Source organism: Otolemur garnettii, unplaced genomic scaffold, assembly GCF_000181295.1.
Source record: "Otolemur garnettii isolate 467f Iridium unplaced genomic scaffold, OtoGar3 scaffold00154, whole genome shotgun sequence".
Classification (NCBI taxonomy): Eukaryota; Metazoa; Chordata; class Mammalia; order Primates; family Galagidae; genus Otolemur; species Otolemur garnettii.
Window position 1 is genome coordinate 4,485,647 of NW_003852549.1, and position 27,683 is coordinate 4,513,329.

Below are 27,683 nucleotides of genomic sequence, written 5' to 3' on the forward strand. Positions count from 1 at the left end.
TTGGTACTTGAGGCTAAGATGGATTGGAAGGTAGGTCACTTTCCCTGAGCCAGATTCCTTTGATAAATGTGTAGACAGGAGAGCTGCAGGAGGGGCCTGGTTAGTGCGGAATGCCTGATGGAGTCTTCAGAAGCTCTCAGAAAGAGTTATATAAAACCTTGTGGCTTTTTTTACCTTGGAACTTCATCCTTTGTCTCGCCAAGCCCAGTGCCTTGCTCTCTGAGAACTTAGTAAGGAGAGGAAGAGTCACTACGTCGTACCAAGTATGTGATTTCTCGTCCTGTTCTTAGAGATAAGACCTGCTGTGGTACCCACCATCAAGAAGAGTCGGTAGACAAAAAGTGTCCTGCATTCCAGCTGTTAAAGGGGCAGGGCTCTGACCTGCTTAAAAGAAATTCTTCTGCATCCCCGCTGCTCTAAGAATTAAGTTCTTAGTGCTTTTTGCCTAATAGGAGCTTTAGCTAAGGTTTAGAATTTCTGTTGTCTTGCCTGTAAGTAACATTATCCTCTTTGTTCATTTCTCTGTACTAAAACAAAAAACTCTAAATACCTGAACAAATTTCCTAAAAACACATCATAAAGTTTGAAGAGATAGGAAACAAGGAAGATAAGGGACCAGGCAATACAATACCATTTTATTTTTTGCTGAGTTTATACAAGTGTAATTATAGTTTACACATACTCACTGTTGAAAAAATGGGTATTAGCTTTTACATCTTAGACAATGTGACTTCTAGAAATGTATGGATCTATTTTAATACAATTTCTTTATCAATAATTTAGGTCACAAAATTTGTTGTGACTGTCTATACTTCTGGAAGATATTTCTTTCCTTACAGAAAGATGCCTTTTATTCTTAAAATTTCTTCTGATTCCTCTCTTACAAAATCAGATGCTTCCTTCCTAGTGTTTGATGGAGTCTGTTAATTGGGTATGGGTGTTAATTGTCCTTCTTCCTTTCCAACCTGCTGTCACAGTGTCTCTCACTATGTCTCCTCCCAGTACAGTTTGGTCTGTTGTGAAGAGTATCCTTAGAAAGGATGGCCCTTTGGGCTTCTACCATGGACTCTCAAGCACTTTACTTCGAGAAGTACCAGGCTATTTCTTTTTCTTCGGTGGCTATGAACTGAGCCGGTCATTTTTTGCGTCAGGGAGATCAAAAGATGAACTAGGTAAGTGGGTTTGCATGGGCAGTAGTCAGGTATGACGCTGCTTCCCAAAGGTGTGGTTTCTGTGGATTCTGTGCTCTTTGTGCTCCTCCAAGAAGGGGTCCACCTGGCACAGTGAAGTTTTCAGATGCTGCAGAGTAACTGGTGACCGGCAATTGCCAGCACCCTTCCAGGCTTGATAATTTCCTTAGGACAGAGGCCAGAGCAGTACATCTCAAACTTTTTTACTAGAATAACATTAAATTTTCTGAATCCATTTTAGGGGAGAAGAAATACAGAGATTAGTTCCCCTGTGGGGAAATCACCTATAAATAATCTTATAATAAGCTTAAAACTTGGTAAATTTTTTTTTTAATTTCAAGTTAGTATGAGAGTACATATTATTAGGTTACATTATTTGTGTTTGTAAGGTAAAGTCAAAGTTCAAGGTCTTAGTTATATTCTTTCCTCAGGAAGTGTACCATATACTCCTATATTGTACCCATAGGTGAGAACTTACGGAGGGCCTCCTGCCCACTGAAAGCAATCTTGATAGTGCTGAGAGCAATGAAAAGTGAGATTCTAGCTTATCCTGTTGAGCTGCTTGACATGAATATGTGCAATGTTTGGCTGATGTAAGTGAATTAGTTTTTCTTAACCACACAGTCCTGCAGTGTGTCAGATCCATTATGTAGTTAGCCAAACTCTCAGACTTAACAGCTGTGCTCAGTAAGACAATTTTTCTTTCAGTGGCAAGGCAAGAAGCAGGGATGTTGGGTGTTAACATATTAAAATAAATGAGTGAGAAAGTGGGGGAAAAAAGACAGGGACTGTCTTTGACTGGCCTCTATTCTCATACCCTTTGGTAAGGTATTGCCACACTGTTGGAGGGCTGCTGGTTCTGGTGGGCCAGCCCTCAGAGGACCCCAGTACCTCACTCACCAGGCTAAATATAACACTGACTAAGGTGTCTGGTCCCAGCAAGACCCAGGTCAACCTGTGGGTCTGACAACACAAAGGAGACTGTGTATTCCTAGAGCATGGTATCAAGAGCTTTGACCATTTCCTCAGAGAATTGTGTTCCACAGCTTCAGCATTTTTATTTTTACCTACCTGCAGCCATTACTATTTGACCTCTAGATGTTCCATTAAAAGTTCTTGAGACAAAATACCATTTGCTCTGTTTTCTTTCTAGGCCCTGTTCCTTTGATGTTAAGTGGTGGAGTTGGTGGAATTTGCCTCTGGCTTGCTGTGTACCCAGTGGATTGTATCAAATCCAGAATTCAAGTTCTTTCCATGTCTGGAAAACAGGCAGGATTTATTGGAACCTTTATTAATGTTGTGAAAAATGAAGGTGAGTTTGCTAACTGCAGAAATAGAGTAGGCACTTAGCAGTGATTTCACTGTTAGCCTTGTCCAGGTTTGATCAGATGTATAATTGCTATATTTTTCCTGCCTTGTATCCATTTCTAGAACTGTGTATTCATACATCTGCGTTTGTGGGTTTGTTTGCAAACCCTTTTCTTTTAGCTTACTTGTACTTATTCCTACCCTCTGGGGAGGTACCTCTCAGGTTTCTTTGTTCTCCTCAGCTTGGAGGGAACTTTTTAAATGAGGGCTTTAAGAGAATAAATGCTTTGGCAGCACCCATAACTTAGTGGGTAGGGTGCCAGCCACATACACTGAGGCTGCTGGGTTTGAACCTGGCCCTAGCCAGCTAAAATCAACAATGACAACTGCAACAAAAAATATAGCCAGGGTGGCGCCTGTGGCTCAAAGGAGTAGGATGCCAGCCCCATATACTGGAGGTGGTGGGTTCAAACCAGACTTGGCCAAAAACTGCAAAAAAAAAAATTGAAAAAAAAACCAGATGTTGTGGTGAGTGCCTGTAGTCCCAGCTACTTGGGAGGCTGAGGCAAGAGAATTGCTTAAGCCCAAGTGTTGAAGGGTGCTGTGAGGGGTGAGACCATGGCACTCTACCGAGGACAACATAATGAGACTCTGTCTCCAAACAAACAAACAAAAAAAAAGAGTTCTCAAATCAGAAGTAGCAATTTCTGAAGATCATTTGCTGTCAGTTTTTAGGATTATATAGGAAGTTGGCTGGGTGTTATGGTTCATACCCGTAATCCGAGCACTCTGAGAAGCCAAGATGGGCAGATTGCTTGAGCTGAGTTAGAGACTAGCCTGAGCAAGAGCAAGACTCCACTCACTCTCTAAAAATAGAAAAAATTAGCTGAGCATTGTGGCAGGTTCCTGTAGTCCCAGCTACTCTGGAGGTTGAGGCAAGAAGATCACTTGGGCCCAAGACTTAGAAGTTGCTGTGAGCTAGATGATGCCATGGTACTCAATCCCAGGGTGACAGAGTGAGACTCAGTCTCAAAAAAGAATTATGCTGAAGAATAGACATTTTTTTAAAAAAATTTTTTATTACTATTTGTTATTAAATCATAACTTTGTACATTGCTGCATTTATGGGGTTCAGGGTACTGCTTCGATATACAATGTGAAATGCTTACATTGAACTAAGTAATACATCCATCACAATTATACTCATTTCTTAATAGTTTTGAAATGCACCATTGCATCATGCATATTAGGTGAGGTCCCCCCAAATTCCCTCCCTCCTCCCATATCTCCTCTCCCCTCCATACTCTCTCCCCTCTTCCCTTCTACTTTCTGGACTATAGTTATGCTTTGCCATTCATATGAGTGCATAGGTGATTATATATTGACTTCATAATAGTATTGAGTACATTAGATACTTTTTTCCATTCTTGAGATACTTTACTAAGAAAAATATGTTCCAGCTCCATCCAGGTAAACATAAAAGATGGGACATCTCCATCGTTTTTTATGGCTGCATATTATTCCATGGTGTACATATATCACAATTTGTTAATCCATTCATGGGTCGATGGCACTTGGGCTGTTTCTGTGTCTTGGCTATTATGACTGGGGCTGCAGTAAACATTCTGGTGCAGATGTGTCTTATAAAATAATTTTAGATCATCTGGGTATATAACTAGTAGATGAATTGCAGGATCGAACAGTAGGTCTACTTTTAGGTCTTTGAGTATTCTCCAAACTTCTTTCCAAAGAGGTCGTATTAGCTTGCGTTCCCACCAGCAGTGTAGAAGCATTGCCTTCTCTCCACATACACGCCAACATCTGTAGTTTTGGGATTTTGTGATATGGGCTAATCTTACTGGTGTTAGATGATATTTGAAAGTAGTTTTGATTTGCATTTGTCTGATAATTAAGGATGATGAACATTTTTTTATGTGTTTGTAGGCCATGCACCTGTCTTCATCAGAGAAGTTTCTGTTCAACTCTCTTGCCCACATAGAAATGGGGTTCTTTGTTCTTTTCTTATAGATTAGTGAGTTTTCTGTAGATTCTAGTTATCAGACCTTTGTTGCTTCAATTGCCCTGGGGGTCCTCATAAAATATTCTCCCAGGCAAATTTATTCAAGTGTTTTTCTGCACTCTCTTCTAGTAATTTTATAGTTTCATGTCTTAAGTTTAAATCTTTATCCAGTGAGAATCATTTTTTGTTAGTGGTGAAATGTGGGGGTCCAGTTTCAGTCTTCTATAGGTTGCCAAGCACCTATAGAAGTTCACCCAGCACCGTTTGTTAAATAGGGAGTCTTTCCCCCACTGAATATTTTTGGTAGGCTTGTTGAAGGTCAGATGACAATAAGTAGCTGGTTTCATCTTTTGCTTCTCTATTCTGTTCCATAAATCTATCCCCCTGTTTTGTGACAGTACCATGCCGTTTTGATCACTATAGATTTATAGTATAGCCTGAAGTCTGGTAATGTGATACCTCCTGATTTGTTCTTATTTCTGAGTACTGTATTTGCTATTAGAGGTTTTTTCTGATTCCATTACTGTTTTTTCAAGTTCTTAAAGTATGACAATGGTGTTTAATAGGAATTGTATTAAATCTTTAGATTGCTTTGGATAGTATGGACATTTTAACAATGTTGATTCTTCCTAGCCATGAGCATGGTAGGTTTTTCCATTTGGTAACATCTTCAGCTATTTCTTTTCTCAGAGTTTCATAGTTCTCTTTATAGAGATCTTTCACATCCTTTGTTAGGTAAATTCCCAGATATTTCACCTTCTTTGGCACTACTGTAAAAGGAATAGGGTCCTTGACTATATTTTCAGTTTGACTATTGTTGTCATATATAAAAGCTACTGACTTGTAAGTATTGATTTTGTATCCTGAGATTCTGCCGTATTCCTTGATCACTTCTAAGAGTTTTGAAGTTGAGTCCCTGGGATTTTCCAGGTATAGGATCATATCATCAGTGAAGAGTAAGAGTTTGAGCTCCTCTGACCCCATGTGGATACCCTTAATCACCTTCTCTTGCCTGATTGCGATGGCTAAGACTTCCATTACTATGTTGAATAGCAGTGGAGACAGTGGGCATCCTTGCCTCATTCCTGATCTGGGTGCAGATGTGTTTAATTTTATATCATTCAATATGGTATTGGCTGTAGGTTTGCTGTAGATCAGTTTAAGAAATGTCCCTTCTATGCCCATTTTCTATTTTCTTTTTTGCACTTTTTGGCCAGGGCCAGGTTTGAACCTGCCACCTCTGGTATATGGGCTGGCGCCTTACTCCTTTGAGCCATAGGTGCCACCCTATGCCTATTTTCTTAAGTGTTCTGATCACAAAAGGATGCTGGATATTATCAAAGGCTTGTTCTGCATCAATTGAGAGAATCATATGGTCTTTCTTTTTTATTTTATTGATATGATGTATTTATTGATTTGCATATGTTGAACCAACCCTGTAACCCTGGAATAAAACCAACTTGATAATGGTGTATAATTTTTTTGATGTGTTGTTAAATTGTTTGCTAAGATCTTATTGAATATTTTTGCATCAGTATTCATTAACGATATTGGTCTATAATTTTCTTTGTTGGAGCCTTTCTTGGCTTGGGTATCAGGATGATATTTGCTTCATAGAATGTGTTGGGAAGTATTCCTTCTTTTAGTATGCTTTGGAAAAGGTATAGGTATGTAGGAACTAACATAGGTATTAGTTCCTCTTGAAAGGTTTGGTAGAATTCAGATGTGAAGCCATCTGGTCCCAGACTTTTCTTTTTTGGGAGATTTTGTATTGTTGATGCTATTTCAGTGATTGATACAGGTCTATTCAAGATTTCTAATTCTTCCTGGTTGAGTCTAGGAAGGGGGCATGCTTCCAGGTATTGGTCCATTTCCTTCAGATTTTCATTTTTCTGGGAATAGAGATTTTTGTAGTAACCATTGAGGATTTTTTTGAATTTCTCAAGTGTCATTATTTCTCCTTTATTGTTTCTGATAGACAATATTAGAGATTTTAGTTTTAGTTTTCTATTTCTGGTTAGGTTGGCCAAAGGTTTATCAATTTTGTTAATCTTTTCAAAAAAACAACATTTTGTTTCATTGATGTTCTGAATGATTCTTTTGTTTTCAGTTTCATTTAATTCTGTCCTAATTTTGATTATTTCTTTCCTTCTGTTGGGTTTGGGGTTGCAATGTTCTTCCTTTTCCAGTTGCTTGAGATGATCCATTAAGTTGTTGGCTTCCTCTCTTCTGTTTTCTTGATGAAGGCTTCCAATGTTATAAATTTCTCTCTTAGGACTACCTTCACAGAATCCCACAGGTATTTTTTTTTTTTTTTTGAGACGGAGCCTCAAGCTATCCCCCCGGGTAGAGTGCCATGGCATCACACTCACAGCAACCTCCAACTCCTGGGCTCAAGCAAGTCTCCTGCCTCAGCCTCCCAAGTAGCTGGGACCACAGGCACCCACCACAATGCCCGGCCCATTATTTGGTTGCAGCCATCATTGTTGTTTGGCGGGCCCGGGCTGGGGATTCGAACCCGCCACCTTAGGTGTATGTGGCTGGCACCTTAGCCACTTGAGCCACAGGCGCTGAGCCAATCCCACAGGTATTAATAATTTGTGTCTTCATTATCATTTTGTTCCAAAAATTTGATGATTTTCTTCTTAATCTCATCTTTGACCAAGCTATCATTCAGCCTAAGATTAGTTTCCATGACTTTGTTTGAATATGAGGATTCCTGTTGCTGTTGAGTTCAACTTTTATTCCATGGTGGTCTCAGAAGATACAAGAAATAATTTCTATACTTTTAAATTTGCTGAGGTTAGACTTGTGTCCTAGGATATGATCTATTTTGGAGGATGACCTGTGGGCTGATGAAAAGAATGTATATTCAGTTTTATTAGGGTGAAATGTTCTGTAGAGTTCTCTAAAGTCCATTTGTTCTAGGGTCAGGTTTAAGTCTAACATTTCTTTGTTTAGTTTCTTCTTGGAGGGTCTATCCAAAACTGTCAAAGGGACGTTAAAATCTCCCACTATTACAGTGCAGGAAGATACCAAGTTGTTCATATCCATTAGGGTCTGCTTTATGAATTGAGGAGCATTCTGGTAGGGTGCAAACATGTTAATTATCGAAATCTCTTCATGTTGGGTGTTTCCTTTGACAAATATGTAGTGACCTTCCTTATTTTTCTTTACTTTTGTTGGTTTAAAGCCAATTGTATCTGCTACTAAAATTGCAACCCCTGCTTTTTTCTGGTTTCCATTTGCCTATATTATACAAGTCCATCCCTTCACCCTGAGTCCCTGAGTCTATTTTTATCCTTTAAGGTAAAGTGAGATTCTTATATACAGCAGGTATCCAGGTCTGAGTTTTTATATATCCAGTCAGCCAGCCTGTGCCTCTTTAGTGGACAATTTAAACCATTCACATTAATTGAGAGAATTGATAAGCCTAGGTGTGTTTTGGGTGTCATGATTTTCACATGTCCAGTGGACATTTTTAATCCTTTCACCACTGTAGAAGTTGTTCAAAAATTTCTGGTTGAGTTAACTTTGGAGGTAGAGCATTGCACTGGTCATTGTGGAGGATGAGTCTAAGGATATCCTGGAGCACTGGTTTATTTATGGCAAATTTCTTAAACATGTCTATGTCATTAAAATATTTGATTTCTCCATCACAAATGAAACTCAGTGTAGCTGGGTACAGGATCCTGGGCTGGAAGTTGTTTTGTTCTTGGAGATTGAAGATTGATAACCATCTTTTTCTTGCTTGAAACGTTTTGGCTGAGAGATCTGTAGTCATTCTGATACTTCTCCCTTTGTATGTGATGCTGTTCTTACATCTGGTTGCTTGCAGAATTTTCTCCTTCATCTTAAGTTTGGCAAAATTAATCACAATGTGTCTAGGAGATGCTTTATTTGTATTGAGTCTTGCTGGGGTTCTTCTGCTATTTGAAGTTCCGTATCTCTTGCAGTGCTTGAGTAATTGTCCTCTAAAATCTCTTGGAGTAGAGCATCTGTACCTTTAGGGCCATCTTCTCCTTTCAGAATTACTATAAGATGAATGTTTGATATTTTGGAGTGATCCCACAACTCTCAGGGAATGATCAATTTCTGCTCTCCATTTTTCTGCCTCTTTGAGTGTTTGGGAATGTTCAAAAGCTTTGTCTTCAGTTTCAGAGATCCTTTCTTCTGCCTGGTCAACTCTATTACTGAGGGATTCTACTGTATTTTGGAGCTCCTCACTACCTTTTCATTTCCTTGAGGTCTGCCATCTCTTTTCTCATTATGTTCATATTTTTGGTATCTTGGCTTTGAGTTCATTAATTCCTTAAGGCAACTTTAGAACTACCATTTGGAATTCAATTTGTATCTTACATTCTATTTATCTTATTTGCAATCTGTATTCTGAATTCAATTTCTGACATTGCTGCCATTTGTCTATGCATGGCATCTTCAGTTGTATCTCCTTTGTCATTTCTTGGTGGGGGGGGAGGTTGATTTACTCTGGTTATTCACGTTGCCAGAGTTCTTCTGTTGGGTCTACACCATGTTTATTTTCCATCATTTGGTTATGAGAACTCATAGGGTGAGATTGAGTTGGGGTTCCCAGGTAGTAGAGATAGCCTTTTACCAAAGCGCTAGGCTTTGTAGTTGTGGCTCATCTCCTACAGCCTTACAAAAAGGCCCCTTTCAGAGTTTTGGCTGGAGACTTTGAGGACTTACTTGGTAGCTTTGTTTTGATACTAGCCAACCTCTATCCTATCCTAAGAAACCACAGTATTGGCCAGGCGTTGTGGCGGGCGCCTGTAGTCCCAGCTACTTGGGAGGCTGAGGCAGGAGACTCACCTGAGCCCAGGAGTTGGAGGTTGCTGTGAGCATGATGCCATGACACTCTACCCAGGGGGATAGCTTGAGGCTCCATCTCAAAAAAAAAGAAACCACAGTATTAGGTTTAAATCTCAACTGTGAAGAGATAGAAACAGCTGTGGTGTCCAGCCCCCACCCTTCAGTTGTTTTCCACTACAGAACTTTGAAGGTCTACCTCAGAATGTTCCTGTGGGGAAAGTCACCGACATGGGTTCTAATTAAATTGTCTCGGGCATTGTAAACCCTGCTCAACAAAGAGGGATTCAAGGGTCTCCAACAGCACAGTTGGAGCCAGAGAGCTATGCTCCCACCCACTAGACTCAGTCCACACTATTGTCCACTTCTTTGCTCACAGGCCCAGTTGAAACCAGGGGCCACACCCCTGCCCACTGGTCTCAGTCCACACCCAGCTAGCTTCTGCTTGCCAGACCAGTTGGAGTCAGGGGACCATAATCCTGCCTGCCAGTCTCAGTCCACTGCCTGGCAAGCTTCTGTTCACAGGCTCTGTTAGAGACAGGGCACTGCACCCTACCTGCAGGTCTCAGTCCTCACCCAGTAAGCCTCAACTCACCAGCCCATTGGAGACAGGGGACCACACCTTAGCCCTCAGATCTTGGTTCACACCCAGCAAACCACTACTTGAGGCTTTTGTTTGAATCAGAGGACCATGCCCTTGCTCTCAGGTCTCAGTCCACCCCTAGCAAGCTTCTGCTTACAGGCCTAGCAGGGGTTGGGGAGCAGCCGTGTTTGCCGAACTCAGTTCACATGGGGCAACCGCTCTCCCACTCTGGGTGCCATCAGAGCTGGGGGTTCTTCACCCATCTTGCCAGACACAGCCCGAACTGAGAGACAACACCACTTGCAGGGCATAGTCATAACCAGGGAATGGTTCTCCTCCTGCCGAGTGTCCCTTTCCTCCCTGTTAGTCACAGATTCTGTCCTGATGGTGGTCTACACTTTGCCCAGATCTCTCAGGACAAGACCAAACACTCTGTGCTCTGCAGGGGGCAGAACTTCAGACCGCCATGGGAGTTTGGAATTGTGGGGGAAAATATCTGTTCAATTTTATGCCTGGTGGGGTAGTGTCTAGGTTCATAAGTGGGACCTCCCTGGAGAAGGAGACCTGGAGTTTGGCGGCTCTCTCTAGTGAGGTAAAATGAGAGGTCTTTAGTTCCCTGCTCATTAGCAGATACCCTGTGGCAGTCTTCCTGCTTGGGGGAGGGTTCTCCCTTTCTCTTGTCCATAGGCTTTGTACCTGTAATTTGTTTTCTTGAATGCACTTCCTTGGAGTTACAGCATGCTGAACTTCTTTCTTGGCTCAGCTCCCCACCTTTGGCTTCATAGAATCTGATTCCACACAGTTTCTTTCTCTGCTCAGGAGCCTCTGCCAAGGGTTGCTACCAGTCAAAGCTATCTTCCTAGAATTCCAAGAATAAACATTTTCTAAGATGTGTTTGTATAAACACAACTTCAACTTTATGCAGCTGATGAGTAAGCACTTTTCTTTTCAGCATCTGCTATACATCTTAACAGTTGGGATATGAACTTGTCTATTTTGATTTTAAAAAGAGCCCAGACTTGCATAAAGTGTTTTTAAATTTTGCCCCAAGTAGAGCATAGACATCATTTATACTACATAATAATTATAGTAGTCCCCATCTTTAAAAATTTCTATAACATTTTACAGTTACAAAGTATTTACAGCTTTTTTTAAATTTATTTTTTTATTTCAGATTAATATGAGGGCACAATTACATTACACTGTTTGCATTTGTTAGAGGCCCTATTGTAGTTGTGTCCTGCACCCTGGGCCATGTAGCCTTACATCATGCCCATTAGATGGGAGCACACCAGTCTCCTTCCTTCCTCCTCTATCCCTCTTCCCCCAACTTGAATTGAATTGAGTTTTTCTCTTGTGTGGAGTGTTAGCTGGTCTACTGGCTTCATATTAGCACTGAGTAACATTGGATACTTTTCCATTCTTGTACTTTACTACAAAGAATGTGTTTCATCTCCATCTAACTTAATACAAAAGATGTAGTCACCATCTTTTTTATGGCGGAATTGTATTCCATAGCATACATATATTATACCACAGTTTATTAATCCGTTCATGGGTTGATGTGCACTTAGGTTGTTTCCACATCTTGGTGATTGTAAACTGAGTTGCAGTAAACAGTCTGGTGCAAATGTCCTTAAGAATGATTTTTTTTTTCCTTGGGGTAGGTACGTTGCAGGATCAAATGGAAGGACTAATTTGGGTTCTTTGAGGATTCTCTATACTTCTTGCCAAAGAGGCTATATTGTATTAGTTTGCAATCCCACCAGCAGTGTAAGAGTGTTCCTTCTCTACATCCACACCAACATTGGTAGCTTTGGGACTTTGTGATGTGGGCTGTTCTTACTGGAGTTAGGTGATTACTTAGGGTGCAATGAGCATTTTTGCATTTGTTTGTTGGCTATTCATCTGTTTTCTTCAGAGAAGTTTCTGTAGAGATATACTCTTTTTTGTTGATTAATTTGAGTTCTCTGTAAATTCTAGTTATCAACCATTTGTCAGATTTGTAACATGCAAATATGTTTTCTTCTCAAAGTAGTCTGTTTCCTTTAATTGTTATGTCCTTTACTGTGCAAAAGCTTTTCAGCTTAATTGAGTCCCATTTGTTTACTTTTCTTGTTGCAATTGCCAATGAAGTCTTCATAAAATCTTTTCCCAGTCCAACATGAAGAGTTTTTCCTACACTTTCTTCTAGGATTTTAATCATTTCATGCCTTAGATTTAAATATTTTATCCATGTTAGGTCAATTTTTGTAAGTGGTGCCATCTTCAGTCTTTTACCTGTGATAAAGCAGTTCTCCCAGCACCACTTATTGCAGGGGTCCTCAAACTTTTTAAACAGGGGGCCAGTTCACTGTCCCTCAGACCGTTGGAGGGCCACACTGTGGGCCCTGGGACAAGTCTGCTAAGCAGGACAGGCAGCAGCAGCAAAAACACCCGGTGGGCCGGATAAATGTCCTCAGCAGGCCACAGTTTGAGGACCCCTGATTTATTGAATAGGGATTCTTTTCCCCAGTGTATACTTTTGTTTGGTTTATTATTAAAGATCACGTGGCAATAAGAGGCTGGTTTCATCTCTAGGTTTTCTATTCTGTTCCATACATACATCTAAGTCTCTATTTTTGTGCCAATACCATGCTGTTTTGGTCACTGGATTTGTAATATAATCTGAAGTCTGGCAGAGTGATGCCTCTGTTTTATCACTAAGAATTACTTGGCTTTATGGGTTTTTTTCTGGCTTCATATAAAATGAAAAACTATTTTTTCAAGTTATTCAAAGTATAATGTTGGTATTTTAATGGGGATTGCTTTTAATTTGTGGATTGCTTTGGGTAGTATAGACATTTTAATAATGTTGATTCTTCCCAGACAAGAGCATAGTATGTGCTTCCATTTGTTAATGTCTTCTGCTGTTTATTTTCTCAGGGTTTCATAATTCTCTTTGTAAAGATCCTTGACTTCCTTTGTTAAGTATATTCCCAGGTATTTCATTTTCTTTGAAGCTACTGTGAGGGTATGGTGTCCTTGATTAGCTTCTCAACTTGGCTGTTATTAGCATGGCTGTTATTAGCATATACAAAGGCTACAGATTTGTGGACATTGATTGGCTGTTATTAGCCAATTAACATTGGCTGTTATTAGCATATACAAAGGCTACAGATTTGTGGACATTGATTTTATACCCTGAAATGTTAACTGTGTTTCTTAATCATTTCTGGAAGTCTTGTGATTGAGTCTGTCGGGTTTTCTAAATATTAATTAGAGCATATCATCAGCAAAGAGTGAAAGATTGGCCTCTTTCCCCATTTTGATGTCCTGTAGATCCTCTTCTTGTGTAATTGCATTGGCTAGAACTTCCACCACTGTGTTGAATAGTAGTGTTGATAGAGGACATCCTTGTCTGGTGGAAAGGCATTCAGTTTTACTTCATTATGATATTGGCTGCTAGATAAAGCTATCTAGCTTTAATCAGTTTAAGAAATCTGCAATCTATACCTATTTTCTTAAGTGTTTTTATTAGAAAAGGATGCTGACTTTTGCCAAATGTTTTTTCTACTTCTATTAGGGAAAGCATATGGTCTCTGTTTTTGCATCTATTTATGTGGTGAGTTACATTTTTGGATTTGCATATGTTCAACCAACTTTGCATGCCTGGGATGAAGCCTACTTGATCATGATGTATAATTCTTTTAATGTATAGCTGTGGCTCAACACCTGTATCTCAGTGGTTAGGGCACCGGGCACATGCACCAGGGCTGCTGGGTTCAATTAGCAAAACAAAACAAAACAAAACAAAAAATAGCCGGGCATTGTGGTGGGTGCCTGTAGTCCCAGCTCCTAGGGAGGCTATGACAAGAGAATCTCTTGAGCCCAAGAGTTTAAGGTTGCTGTGAGCTGTGACACCACAGCACTCTACCTAGGGTGACATAGTAAGACTCTGTCTCAAAAAAAAAAAAAAAATTTGTCGCTATAATCTGTTTGCTAGGATTTTATTCAATATTTTGGTATCGATAGTCATTAGTAAAACTGGTCTGTAGTTCTCATTTTTAGTTGGATTCTTTCCTGATTTTGGTATCAGGGTGATATTTGCTTCACAGAATGTGTTGGAGAAGATTCCTTCTTTCTCAGTGTTTTGGAATAGGCTCTGAAGTATAGGTACAAGCTCTTCTTTGAAGGTTTGATAGAATTCTTAGGTGAAGCCAGCTCGTCCAGGGCTTTTTGTTTTTATTGGGGGCTTTTTTATTGTTTCTTCAATTTTAGTGCTTGATACTGTTCTGTTCAAGGGAAATATACATATATTTTTTTCAGATTAATGTGAGGGTACAGATATTTAGATTACATTGTTTTCATTTCTAAGGTAAGGTTCAGTTGTAGTGGAGCCCTTCACCCAGAGAGAGTGTTGAACACCCTCACATTGTGCCCATCTTTCTGGTTAATTCTAGGGAGATGGTGTGATTGCAGATACTGATCCATTTCCTCCAAGTTGTCAAATTTCTGGGCATAGAGTTTTTTGTAGTAGAGTTAATCGTTTGTATCTCTGTGGTATCTATTACTATTTCCCCTTTTTTTGTTTCAGATTAAGGTTGTTAGAGGTCTTACATTTCTGTTTCTAATTAATCTGGCTAAAGGTTAATCAGTTTTATTTAACTTTTCAAAGAACTTTTTGTTTCATTAGTTTCTGAATGACTTTGTTTTCAACTTCACTTATTTCTGATTTAATTTTGATTATTTCTTTTCTTCTGCTAGGTTTGGGATTGGATTGCTCTTTTTCCATTTTCTTGAGATGATTTGATGTACTCTGTTTCTGTTTGTCAGATGTAGGTATCTAATGCAATAAATTTCCCTCTTAGGACTGCTTTTGCAATATCTCACAAGTTTTGGTAGCATGTGGGTTTGTTGTCATGTTTGAGCAATCTAATGATTTCTTCCTTTGGCTCCTCTTTGACTCAGTTGTCATTCAGCCGAAGGTTATTTAGCATCCATACCTTTGTGTGGGGGTAAAACTTTTTGTTGGAGTTCCATCTTTATTGCCTTGTGGCCTGAAAAGATGCAAGGTATAATTTCAGTTATTTTAATTTTGTTGAAGTTTGATTTATGTCCTAGGATATGATCAGAAGAGAACATATATATATATATATATATATATATATATATATTGATTAGCTTTGGGATGATACATTGTCTGTATATGTCTATTAAGCACAGTTGTTCTGTGGTTGCATTTAAGTTTCTTGTTTCTTTGTTTAGTTTCTGTTTAGAGCATCTGTCCAGTTCTGTCTTTGTGGTGTTAAATTCTCTAGCTATTATGATGTTGTAGGATATCACATTGTTCAGATCAATTAGAGTTTTTATGAATCTGGGAGGATTTAAGTTGGGTACATAAATATTTAGAATTGAAATGTCCTCTTGTTGTATTTTCTCTTGACCAGTATGTAGTGACCATGTTTGTCTTTCTTAACTTTAGTTGCTTTAAATCTACTTGGATCTGAAAATAAGATTGCAAACCCCTCCTTTCTTCTGATTTCCATTTGCTTGAAATACTGTTTTCCAACCCTTCACCCTAAATCTTGTTTTGTCCTTTGAGGTTAGATGCATTTCCTGAAGACAGGATACAGATGTCTTGTGCTTTTTTATTCAGTCCAACCTGTGCCTCCAACCAGTAGAGAATTAAAGCTGTTCATGTTTATTGAGAGAATTGATAACGTATGTTTGAGTTCTGTTCATTTTATTTTGTGAATGTCTGTTACTTAGTTTTATCCTTTGCTACTGTGGAAGCTATGTTTTGTCCTTTAGTTTCTGGGTGTTTACTTTGCTGGTGCTCCATTGTAGTGGTGAGTATAGAGAATGGGTCTGAGTACTTCCTGCAGAACTGGTCCTCTTGTGGTGAATTTCTTCATTGTTTGCATGTCAGTAAAAGATTTGATTTCTCTGTTGAATTTAAAGTTTGGTTTAGCAGTATGCAGAATCCGGGGCTGAAAATTGTTTTGTTTGTGAGTTTTAAAGGTAGATTACTATTTTCTTCTGGCTTGAAATGTGTCATCTGAAAACTCTGCTGCCACCATCATGGATCTGCCCCTGTAGATCAATTGGTGCTTATTCCTGTATTTTTGCAAATTTTTCTCTTTTGTTTAGACATTGGCCAGGTTCACTAAAATGTATCTTGCACATGCTCTGTTTTGCTGTTATGAACTGGGGTTTGATATGCCCTGAAAGGAGTATGTCAGAATCTTTGGTGCTTCTTGGGACATTTTTGTTTGATATTTTCCAGTAGGGTTTCCATTCTTCTTTCCCTTCATGGATACTTATAATTCTTGTGTTTGAATGCTTCATGAAGTCACATAATTCTCTCAGTGAACATTCTGCTTTCTCTTCTGCTTCTTTAAATGTCTCTCTTAGCTCAAGAGCCTTATCCTCTGGCTCTAAGATTCTTTCTTCTCCATGGTCTAATCTGTTATTGATAGTTTCTACTGCACATTTAAGTCCCCTGAGGTTTCTCTCAATTCCTTAAGCTCCAATATATCCTTTCCGTTTTTTTTTTTTAGACAGAGTCTCACTTTGTTGCCTTCAAAGTGCTGTGGCGTCATAGCTCACAGCTAACTCTTGGGCATAAGCAATTCTCTTGCCTCAGCCTCCCAGGTAGCCAGGAGTACAGGTGCTCACCACAATGCCTGGCTATTATTTTTAGAGACAGGGTCTTGCTCTGGCTCAGGCTGGTCTCGAACCTGTGAGTTCAGACAGTCCACCTACCTCAGTCTGTCAGAGTGCTAGAATTACAGGTGTGAGCCATCCTGTCCGGTCCTCATATAGCCTTTCTAATTTCATGGTGTCTTTCATTCATTTCTTGTGTCAGTTTTTGGATTTCCTTTTGGTGATTTCCCAGTTTCACTTCAATTCCCTTCATTGCTTTTGCCATCCATCTTCTAAATACCCTTCCTTATAAGTGGGATCGTCTGTGGTAGCCTGTGATCCCTTGGAGGGATTGATCTCTTCACGTTTTTCATGTTGACAGAATTTTTTTTTAAATCTCTGCAATTATTAGTTTATTAGTATCATGTAGGACTTATAAACAAATGGAAAGAATCCAAGTCAAAATTGTAACTGTAACAAAACAACACTCCACAAAAGCATTTAAAATTCAAGAATGCTATTTTAAAATACTGGCACTTTAGGAGAACAATAATCTCAAAAACCACCAGATTGCCAAATTATTCCCTAAACTGCTATGTACATAAGCAAGTGAATGTGGGTTTTGTAAGGAAAAATTAAATCCAAATAAGTTTAACTTGTATTAAGATGCAAAGTTTAAGCATCTTCTTTCCTCTTACCAATTTGATTCAAAAAAAGGCAGACCCAATACAAGAAAATACAACCTATTTTAAATGTATCATTTTAAAGGCTGGCCTAGTTAATTAAAGATACTCTTAATGAAGAATATGAAGTTTCCTGAGCAGTCCATGTTCAGATAAATGAGAGAAGACATTTATAGCCAGCACGTTCCTAGTCTTTGCTGGGACTAACATCAACAAAAAGCCGGAATTTTTTTTGTTGGTTTCTCTCATGTGTGTTTTCTTGTTCACTTCCTTCCCCTACTGTTTCCTCTGACCCTGTCCTTCTCTTGTCTCTGTGCTTAGATGTTGGAGTGGCTTTTTGGTATAGGGCCAAAAGGAAGAGAAAAGAGTGAAAAGGGGGAAAAATGGGTGAAAGGAAAAGATGCAAAAAAGGAGAGAGAGGGCTGGAAGGAGAAAGGAGCAGTAGTGGTATTCAGCAAGGGACTTTGGCCCACACCTGCAGTTCCAGGACTCATATGTGTTAGTGAAGTCTGGAACGCCTTATCAACCTGAGCAAAAGCAAGATCCTGCCTCTACCAAATGCAGAAGAAAATCAGCAATGGGGACCTACCAGTACAGTTCTTTGAAAGGCCAAAGCTACAGGGGTGCCCTAAACCAGGGGCTCAGGGTCTCCTTGAGCCAGACCAATGCTTTTGTACCCCAGGCCAGGCCTGAGAGTAAGGCTCTGTCCTATAAATGGAATGTAGAATGAAACTGAACAGACCAGAAAAAAGAAATAAAAATACATAAACAAAATTAACGTAAATGTAAAACCTAAAGGAAAAGAGAGATATCTTCGTTGTTTAAGAAATTTATGAGGGAAAGAAGAGAAAAGAAGGAAAATCTCTACAAAAAGAAAAAAAAAGAAAAATAGATAAGGGAAAAAAGGGCTGAAAAAACCATAGTAAAAATGGAACCCTTGATATTGAAGAAGGTAAAAATGAAAAAAAATAGAACAAAAATAAAAGAACAAAGGATAAAAATAAAACATATATATATTGCAATATATTGAAGTTAGGAGATGCAAAACACACATGCTAATTCTGCTGTATAAGATAGGAGCCAGAAGCCATAATCAGGTTCTTAGGGATACCTAGTCCTGTCCTCCTGATTTATTTGTCCTAAATCAGGTCTTGGTCACTTCACTAGTGTTTAGTCTCCACAGGGTTAGGAGCCTGAAGCTCTTGTCAGACTTCTTAGGAGCCCTGCCTCAACCTTCCAAACAGTGCCCCTTAGCCACAAAGAGGCCTTCCCAGGGGTGTGGGAGCTGGCCATTTCGCCCCAAAGCTGGCCATGTGCTGAGACCTTGCAGGCTGTTCCTACCAGGCAGCCCTCCCATGATGGCAGTGCCCTGCTAGCAGTTGAACCCATGGGGGTTCCACCCTGTTTAGTGGTTCAGTCCTCGTTGCTGGGGGGTGTTGAAGTTCATTCACTCACTCAGGTCTCTCAAGGCAGATCCAATGACTACCCAAGTTAAAAAAAAAACCTTAGATCAAGCCTTCTCTGTCTCTACCCCTCTGCTAGAGGGCTGGCCTGCCTCTGCACACACCTAGGCCTTTGCCCCCTGTGCTAATCTTCCACCACTCCTGACATCCTACTTGGCTCCTAAAGTCCCCTGCTGTCTCACTGTGCCCCCAGAACTGTATTTTTGAGTAGGACACTTCAGCTAGAGGTAGCTGGAGTCCTCTCTCCCCAGTCTCACCATGAGTGGCTGGTATGTGTATGTCTCTAGCTCCTCTTTCTCCTAGGGACCCTCCTTTATCCATTTCAGTCTTTGTAACTACCCTGGCCAATGCTAATGATAGAGATGAGTCTCTGAATTCAAGCTTGGTGTTCTTGTTGCTGTCCAGGTGAACAGCAAAGCTGCTGTCACTTCTTGCTCTGTCTGCCCCTGTCAGGCCTCCACTAAGCCCGTCTTTATACCAGGAGTTAACCAGGCATGGAAGTGGTATATGTTACTTGAGTCAGTCACTTTGCCAGGACACTCGCCACTTGTCTTTGTTTCTGTTAGTCTATAGGGAAACCTGGAAATCCAAGTCCTGCCATCATTGCTTGGTTTTAGTATTGTTTGGATTTGTATGCATAAGTTTACCTGTGCTGTGCTACTGCATGGGATATTCCCAGTGAAGGGCTAATCACAGCATAGATCACCTTTTTGTCTTTTAGGAATAATTGCCTTATATTCTGGACTGAAGCCTACTATGATTCGAGCCTTCCCTGCCAATGGGGCACTATTTTTGGCCTATGAATACAGCCGGAAGTTGATGATGAGCCAGTTGGAAGCATACTGAAGTGTCCTGGAGGGCCTGCATCCAAGCATAGGTGTTGAGGACTACAGTTCATCTCAGGGTTTCATGGAGTACAAGACCAGTGTGGAATTGTTTTGCTTTCTTGAGAATTTAGTTTTTGTCTTTTCTACCCTAAATCTTAAATTTTATGGAAGGACCTCTATTTTACATCATAGTGTATCTGTCCATAATGGAAGTAGAAAAATTGCTGTTGCTTGGTAGAATATATAGGGTGATGAGTGGCCCTATGCATGCAATTGAAAGACAGGACATAATTCTGTCAGGACCTTTGCCTGAACCTGGACTTGCACATTAGGTTAGATAGTTATATGTTGAGTGAACGGCAATTTGGTTCCATGTTTAATCTCAGATATAACCAGAAAAACCCAGAGGTGACCATATTTCATGAAGATGGTTATAAATGAGTGCTTAACCCATTTAAGATATAGAGTCTCTTTTTTGTTTTTTTTTTTTGGCCAAGGCTGGGTTTGAACCCACCATCTCCAGCATATGGGGTCAGTACCCTACTCCTTTGAGCCACAGGCACTGCCCAGATATAGGGTCTTTTTAAAGGCGACTTAACATGTGTACTATTCTAAGTGATTGAACTTTTTAAAAAGTTTAATCTGGTGCGTGGAAACCAAAATATCCCTTTAGACTTTTAGAGAATAAATATACTTGCATACTGGTATGGTTTCCACATTCTAAAGTGTCAGAATAGGTGTCCTGGATTTTCCCAAGATGCTCTACTCTTAAATTAGTGCCATTCATTTTTGAGGTGGAATCACATTCCGCACTGACAATATAGCTACGTGTGGTCTTGTGGATGTGATCAGGGAGAGCTGAAGGGAGTGAAGTCAGGGGAGCTTAGGCAGTGATATGAGTAATAGGGAGCAGCTGTAAATACAGGTGAATCTGGCTCAGCGCCTATAGCTCAACTGGCTAAGGCGCCAGCCACGTACACCTAAGGTGGTGGGTTCGAATCCCCAGCCCGAACCCGCCAAACAACAATGACGGCTGCAACCAAAAAATAGCCGGGCGTTGTGGCAGGCGCCTGTGGTCCCAGCTACTTGGGAGGCGGAGGCAGGAGACTCGCTTGAGCCCAGGAGTTGGAGGTTGCTGTGAGCTGTAATGCCACGGCACTCTACCCAGGGGGACAGCTTGAGGCTCTGTCTCAAAAAAAAAAAAAAAAAAATACAGGTGAATCTTTGCCTGCCTGCCTGCCACTCCTCACTAGTTCTGTGGCCCACTGCCTAACAGGCCACAGACCAGTACTGGTCTGCAGTTTGGGCATTGGGAACCATAGGCCTAGAAAATCAGGCCTTTGCAAAAGAGCATGGCCTTTAACAGCTCTCTTTCTTCTCTCCTAAAGAGCTTCCCCTCTTGCTGGGCTTTAGATTGAGGAAAGGCCTGAAGGTATTGGTGGTGCTGCTGTGTGTTGATGAGGACCCATGTGACTGACAGCAGCTTTTAATTTCTATTTCTGGGTCCTGTTGGCCCATCTAGCACTATCAATCCACTTTGGATCCCTCAGTCAGATGCCTTTCCAAGGAATAGAAGGTGCCAAAGCCAAGAGAAGCCTTTGTTCCTCTTTGGTGATTAAGTGACAGTACTTATGCGTGAAGTCCTCCCCTCTCAGATACAACTAGAAAGCACTCAGTGCCTGTACTACACAGTGCATAATGTCAGACTTGCCCCATTCTCAAATTTACCTTGGGATCCCTAATTCCTTGCCTTGCTTTTACAGTGTTGGGACCTTATACAGTGAGTTTTAATGACTGTATATGAGATGTGACTTATGAAACAATGAGACATAAGAAAAGCAATTTTATTAAACTACACTGCATGTATGTATGTATTCACTGACTTAAAAAACCAACCAAACTCCACAGTTAATTTGATCCCTGTAGACTTGGGATGGGCAGCTGTTCTTTGGCCATAAGAGGATCATTTCTTTTACTACTAAAGTCAGCCTCATCATCCTGTGCTGCTCCAAGACCAGCAGGGTCTCTCAATAAAAAGTCTCCTTCAGCAGCCTGCAGTGCTGATGGCAAGCAGGCCAACCGTCTTAACAACAGTCCATACCATGTGTGTGTATTTCTATAGACAGAATATAAATGTTGTGCAGAACCTCCAGTTTCTTAAACTTGATGTTTTCTGTGAAGTCACTGTGGCACCTTTAGGCATAGTGCCTGAAGCATAGAGGGTCAGGGAAGTGAGAGGCTGACAAACAGGGGACTTTTGGGGAGGGGATTCCTCCCCTCTCCTGGCTGTTGTGCTCCACAGTTATGGTTGGTGTCTTCCATTTGCTTTTTCTCTAAGAGAAAATCATTTCTGTACTTTGCTTTTCTCTCCATACTGAACTGGTCAGTAGCTACTGAGAGGTATTTCATTTCAACAGGCCTAGACTGAAGCAAAATGGAAAATAGGGCTGGCTTCCACCAAGAAGCAAACCATTTCAGCATCCATGGTACCCTGCCTGGGGCCCAGGATGGGTCACATTAGCCATGTTAGCAGATCTTATCACAGGTCCTCCACTAAAGATTTAATTAAATATTCTCAATGAGCAATAGTTAGAGGCAAGTGGGAGTGAAGAATGGAAACCTAATTCAGGAGAATTATTTCTTTCTGTTTGGTTAATTCATGGTTTAATATTTGGGTACAGTTTGTACCATTTTCAGATCTGTACTCCAGACAAAAATATAATAATTTGAAATGTTGTGTTTGAAGAAATTTGAGTGTCTTATCGTCATTAAATTATTTACCTAATATTTGCGTCTATGATGAGTTTTATTTAAGTGCTTTATGTGCATGCTAAGAATCAATTGTCAGGAATGTTAAAGGGTTATGTATTTCTAGGTGGTGGTTTTATTGCAACCATCATTGTTTTTCCTTACCAAGATTCTTGATATAAAATCATTTCACTGTAGGTAAGGTCAGTTGACAAAAACACAAGTTTGGGGTGGTGCCTGGCTCAAAGGAGTAGGGCACTGGCCCCGTATGCAGGTTGGCAGGTTCAAACCCAGCCCTGGCCAAAAACTACAACCCACCCACCCCCCCAAAACTCACAAGTTTGTATACACTGCAGTCATGAACTTGGCCCTCTAGATTTCCTCTCTCCCTGCATGTCTCTCCCTTTATTTTAAAAACATGGTTAAATTGGTTGCTGTTAAGGTATGTTTGGATAATTCTGTTCCAAATTAGCAAAATTCGATTTAAGAAAATTGGTATCTTTCCAATATATTATAATGTAACTTTCTTGACTCATTTAAAGTTATTCACTTTGGGTTTTAAAGCAGAGGACCTAAACAGGTCTTAATTATGTGAGCAAAATTGCATGGCACCTCATAATTACCAGAAATTTGTGGGCCTCAAAGGTGGGGAAAAGTAACCTTAACTGTAACCTTATTTCAAAAAGAAAGTCTCAAAAACGGGTTTCCTTCCCCTTTTATTGACGGTATTGGAAAAACTCATGTCAGGTAGGCAGGATCAGCCTAAATGGAGGAAGACATTTCTGATGAGAAAGTCTAGCGCAGGTGAAATACTGAGGGAAAGGAGCCAGAACCTCCCCTCACTGGATCCCACCAGAGAAGTGGAGGAGCAGAATAAGAAGGAGCAAATTTTGGTGGAGATCAACCCCCAAGGCAAGTGGGAGAGGAGGTGGGAGTCTTTTCCTTTCCTCCCTCACACCTGAATGGTTTGCCAGCTCCTGGTTGGAGAGAGCTTCTGACCAGGGAAGTGCAGGTGCTGCTGCCAACAGCAAACTGGGAACTTCTTAGGAAGAGAGCACAGGGCCAGGGACCCGGAAGGGTCATCTCCTCTCTCCAGGATCTCAGGCCTGCACACAGCAGGTGTCTCTGTCCAACTAGGGAAGTCACAGGCCCTCCAGCTCCCTGTGTCAGGATACCATAGAAACATCCCCCAGCACCTGCGTGGACTGTGACAAACAGGAGCAGGGAGACACAGGAGGGGAGCACTGTTCCAGAAGTCCTGCTGTGTGTCGGGCTGCCCTCAGGGGACTTAGAAGTCCTTGGAATGCTTTGTAGGACAGAAGGAGGTGGGACACACACTCTGCACCAGAAACCCAGACATGGGACTGTACAGCTACGCCCAGCTGACTGTCAACAAAACAGACAAAACACATACTGGGGAAAGGATGTCCTGTTCAGTAAACGGTGCTGGGAAAACTAGAGAGCCACATGCAGAGGGAAACTGGATCCCATCTCTCACCATGCACAAAAAATCCAAGATGGATTAAATTTAATACCTGACACCATAAAAACTAGAGGAAAATGTGAGAAGAAGCAACACATGTATGACTAAGACCTCGAAAGCAAATACAATAAAGATAAACATGACTCAAAGTTTCTACATGGCAAAGGAAATACCAGCAGTGTATAGACAACCTACAAAATGGGGCGCCTATGGCTCAAAGGAGTGGGGCACTGGCCCCATATGCCAGAGGTGGTGGGTTCAAACCCAGCCCTGGCCAAAAACTGCCTAAAAAAACAAACAAAAAAAACAAACCTACAAAATGGGAGAAAATATTCTCAAAGTATACAACCAACAAGGGACTAATACTCAGAATGTACAAGGAACTCAAATCAAGAAAAAAACCAATGTTGGCATGTATGTGGTGAAAATGAAAGGCTTATTCATTGTTGGTGGGAATGTGAATTAGTACAGGCACTATGAAAAACAGTATGGAGATTCCTCAGAGACCCGAAAGTACACCTGCCATTTGTTCCAGCAAATCCGCTACTGGGTTTCTTCCCAAAGGAAAGGCAGTCCTTACATCAAAGAGGTGGATGCACTCTTATCACAGCAGAATTCACAGTTGCAAAGATATGGCATCAACCTGAGTGCCTATCAACTGGTGAGTGGATAAAGAAAATGTGGCACAAATATATCACGAAATACTACTCAGCCATAGAAAGAGAACGAAGTATCTTTTGCACAAACTTGGATGGAACTAGAATCCACAATCCTATTTGAAGTATCTCAGGAATGGTAAAACAAATACTCCATGTACTCACGTGTGGGACCTGAACAATGAGTATACATGTCACACAGAGTAGTATAAGACACCTGAGAGACTGAGTAGGGAGGAGGTGACGGGATCAGGAGACTACCTACTAAGGACAAGGTATATTATTTGGGTGGCAGGTGCACTGAAAGCCCTGACTTTATCACTATACAATTCATTCATGGAGCAAAACACCAACAGTACCTCTAAATCTATTGAAATTAAAAGAAAAAAAGACTTAAAGACAATTTACTAACTTATTAATGGTTTATATTTCACTGAGAAACCAACTCTACATAAAACAAAGAATAAATAATACAAGATAACCTCTCTTATGAAAAAAAGAAAAGATATATTTTACTCTTACCAGAGTCAGCCAACTATATTTTCCCGTTCACCGAAGCCCCCTATGTACTCTGCCCTCTGTAGCTTATTGCTATGTGAATTTTAAATAAAACAGTACAACCTACGTTGTGCCCACATGTTTCTGTGTCATGAATGACAGAAATGTCATTAATAACATGGAAGGAAATTGAAAGCCATGTCCTGTGATCTTCTCCACCAAGGATAGCCTAATGCTGGGGAGTAAAGGTAAAAACATTTAGCTGGGGATAAATGTTTGGGGATATTTAGAAAAAAATAAAAGCACCTGCACCTAGGCCACCCACTAGCCTTACAGAGCTCTTGGCTCCTGGCATGGTAACACCTTTTGTGTCACCAGGGCTTGGAGCTCAGCTCCTGTATGTGCCACGTTGGCACCCTCAGCCCTTCCCTGAAATAATCGTTATTTCCTCATTATAAAAACTTCTGAGGAAACTTGCAAACATCCAGGCTGCTGACCTGAGTGGTCCAGGCGGTTATTGTGCTGGATACAAAGTTGCTTAACTGGCCTGTTCTACCCGGACCATGTTTTTTAATGTAGAGCACAAGATGTTTCAGGAATGAATATACTGTGTTTTAGCAGAGACACTTGTCTTATTACTTGTCTTTCATTTCTTGATGAGTCTACCTACATTGTTGAGAGCCCTGCTAATCAAAGGAAAATCATCAAAATAAGGAGGCTTTCAAGAAGTCAGTGACCTCACCATAGCTCACCACAGCCTGAAATTCTTGAGATCAAGTGATCCTTCTGCCTCAGCATCTTAAAGTGCTGGGATTATGTGGGGCAGTGCCTGTGGCTCAAAGAACTAGGGTGCCAGCCCCATATGCCAGAGGTGGTGGCTTCAAACCCAGCCCCGGCCAAAAACTGCAAAAAAAAAAAAAAAAAAAAAAAGTCCTGGGATTACAGGGGTGAGCCACTGTACTCATAATCATGAACATGGTGTTTTAGAGGGGAAAAATGTATACGTTAGCAAGAACCACTTGAGGTGTATCAAGAAATCTACTCTCATTACTTACTTGATGAACTTTGTTCATGTTATGACTTAAAAGTTTGTTTGTACACATCTAGGAAAAAATTAGTAAAAATATGCCATCAAATCAAAAGTTCACACTATAAAAGTCCACTAAGTGTGGTGCATATTACAAGTAGGTAGACCAGATGTCCACTTTACTGTTGCCTTAGTAGACTTGTGAGGTTATGAAATCAAATCCAGATTTGAAGAAAAAGTTAGGTTTGGCTGTAACAGTAACTGTCAATTCACTCCACATACAATCACAACCACTTCTTCAACTCTTGCCTGAATGAAATTTAAACTTTTTTTGTCCTTTTTCATTAGACAGTATGGTTATGCCACACATCTCAATGTTTCACCATCACATACAAATACTTCTTGGAGAACTTCTAGACTCAGAAATGAGTTTCTGGATATTGTAGAAGGCCCTTTGGAATAAAAATCGTCAAATACAATTAATGATTACTTTTTGTTTTAGGGACAGGGTCTTGCTCTTTCACCCAGGCTGTTGGCTGAATCCCAGCTCTCTACAACCTCAAATGCCTGAGCTCAGGCAATCCTCCCACCTTAGCGTCAGAAGTAGCTGGGACTCCAGGCACACACCACCATGCCTGGCCAAGTTTTTTATATTTTGTAGAGACAGGGTCTTACTATATTGCCAGGCTGGTCTCAAACTCCCAGCCTTAAGCAATCCTCTTGCTTTGGCCTCCCAAAGAACTGGGATTATAGGTGTAAGCCACTGCACTCAGTGCATACCTTTTAAAAAAGATTTCCCAATTTAGTTATTAGAAAATCAAGTTTAAGTGAGAGACTATCGATTAGTAATTTTCCAGCTGTCTTCCTTAATGCCTAGTGTAACTTGTAACTTCTGCCCCAGATGAGCTTTTAAGGAAGCTAAAGTCTCCCTAGATCCTGCCTTATTTTAGCATAGAATTTAGTGGTGGTCAGTCATCAGTAAATCAACACCTACTGAGGACCTGCCACATTCAAGGTACTGAGTAGACTCAAATTAAACTTACATGGGAGGAGGTTGGCCTCAAGCCATCCTCTTGCCTCAACCTCCCAAGAAGCTGGGACTACAGGCAAGCACCACTCTACCTGGCTAATTTTTCTTTTTTTTAGTAGAGACTGCCTCACTGTCTTGCTCAGGCTGGTCTGGAACTCCTAAGCTCAAGTGATCCTCCTGCCTTGGCCTCCCACAGTGCTAGGATACAGGCATGAGACACAATGCTTGGCCTTGTTATAATACTTCTTAACTTATTACACAGTCCTATGCCATGGAAACTGAGGATAATGCAAACTATTTTGGTTCAAGAACAATTGTATTTTTTTCTTTTGTTTTTGCAGTTTTTGACCAGGGCTGGGTTTGAACCTGCCACCTTCGGTATATGGGGCTGACACCCTACTCCTTGAGCCACAGGTGCTGCCCAGAACAATTGTATTTTTAAAATAACCAGGGGAAGAGGAGTAAGGCAAAGAAGAGTGGTAACTCAAGGAGTTCACAGTTTCTATGAATTGAGCTCTGATAACTGGCAGAAGACTTGCTATTATACCTTATACACAGATATTGAAGATTAGGGATTGTGTCTATTGAATTGTATTATATACATATCTGTTATTTTTTATAAAAGATATCTCAAAAGAGAAATGGGTAGTTATAGTATTGAGGAAGTCTCTAAAAAGATAGAATTTAAAAAGTTTATTTTCCTTTTTTTTTTT

At 40.5% G+C, this 27,683-nt stretch overlaps 1 protein-coding gene across 4 annotated transcripts in view; it reads left to right on the top strand.

The window, feature by feature from the left end:
• SLC25A15 (solute carrier family 25 member 15) overlaps nt 1–22,313 on the top strand; it is a 38,285-nt gene extending 15,972 nt beyond the window's left edge. For 3 of the 4 annotated variants that reach the window (XM_023519066.1, XM_012811351.2, XM_012811352.2), the window contains exons 5-7: nt 1,003–1,172; nt 2,344–2,502; nt 19,423–19,981. In XM_023519066.1, the coding sequence (XP_023374834.1) occupies nt 1,003–1,172; nt 2,344–2,502; nt 19,423–19,547 (454 nt within the window). In that variant the 3' untranslated portion in view covers nt 19,548–19,981. Of the gene's footprint in view, nt 1–1,002; nt 1,173–2,343; nt 2,503–19,422; nt 20,454–20,744 lie in introns of those variants that run through there. The other variant, XR_002775701.1, reaches the window with a different exon arrangement.
• The last annotated feature ends 5,370 nt before the right edge of the window (nt 22,314–27,683 follow it).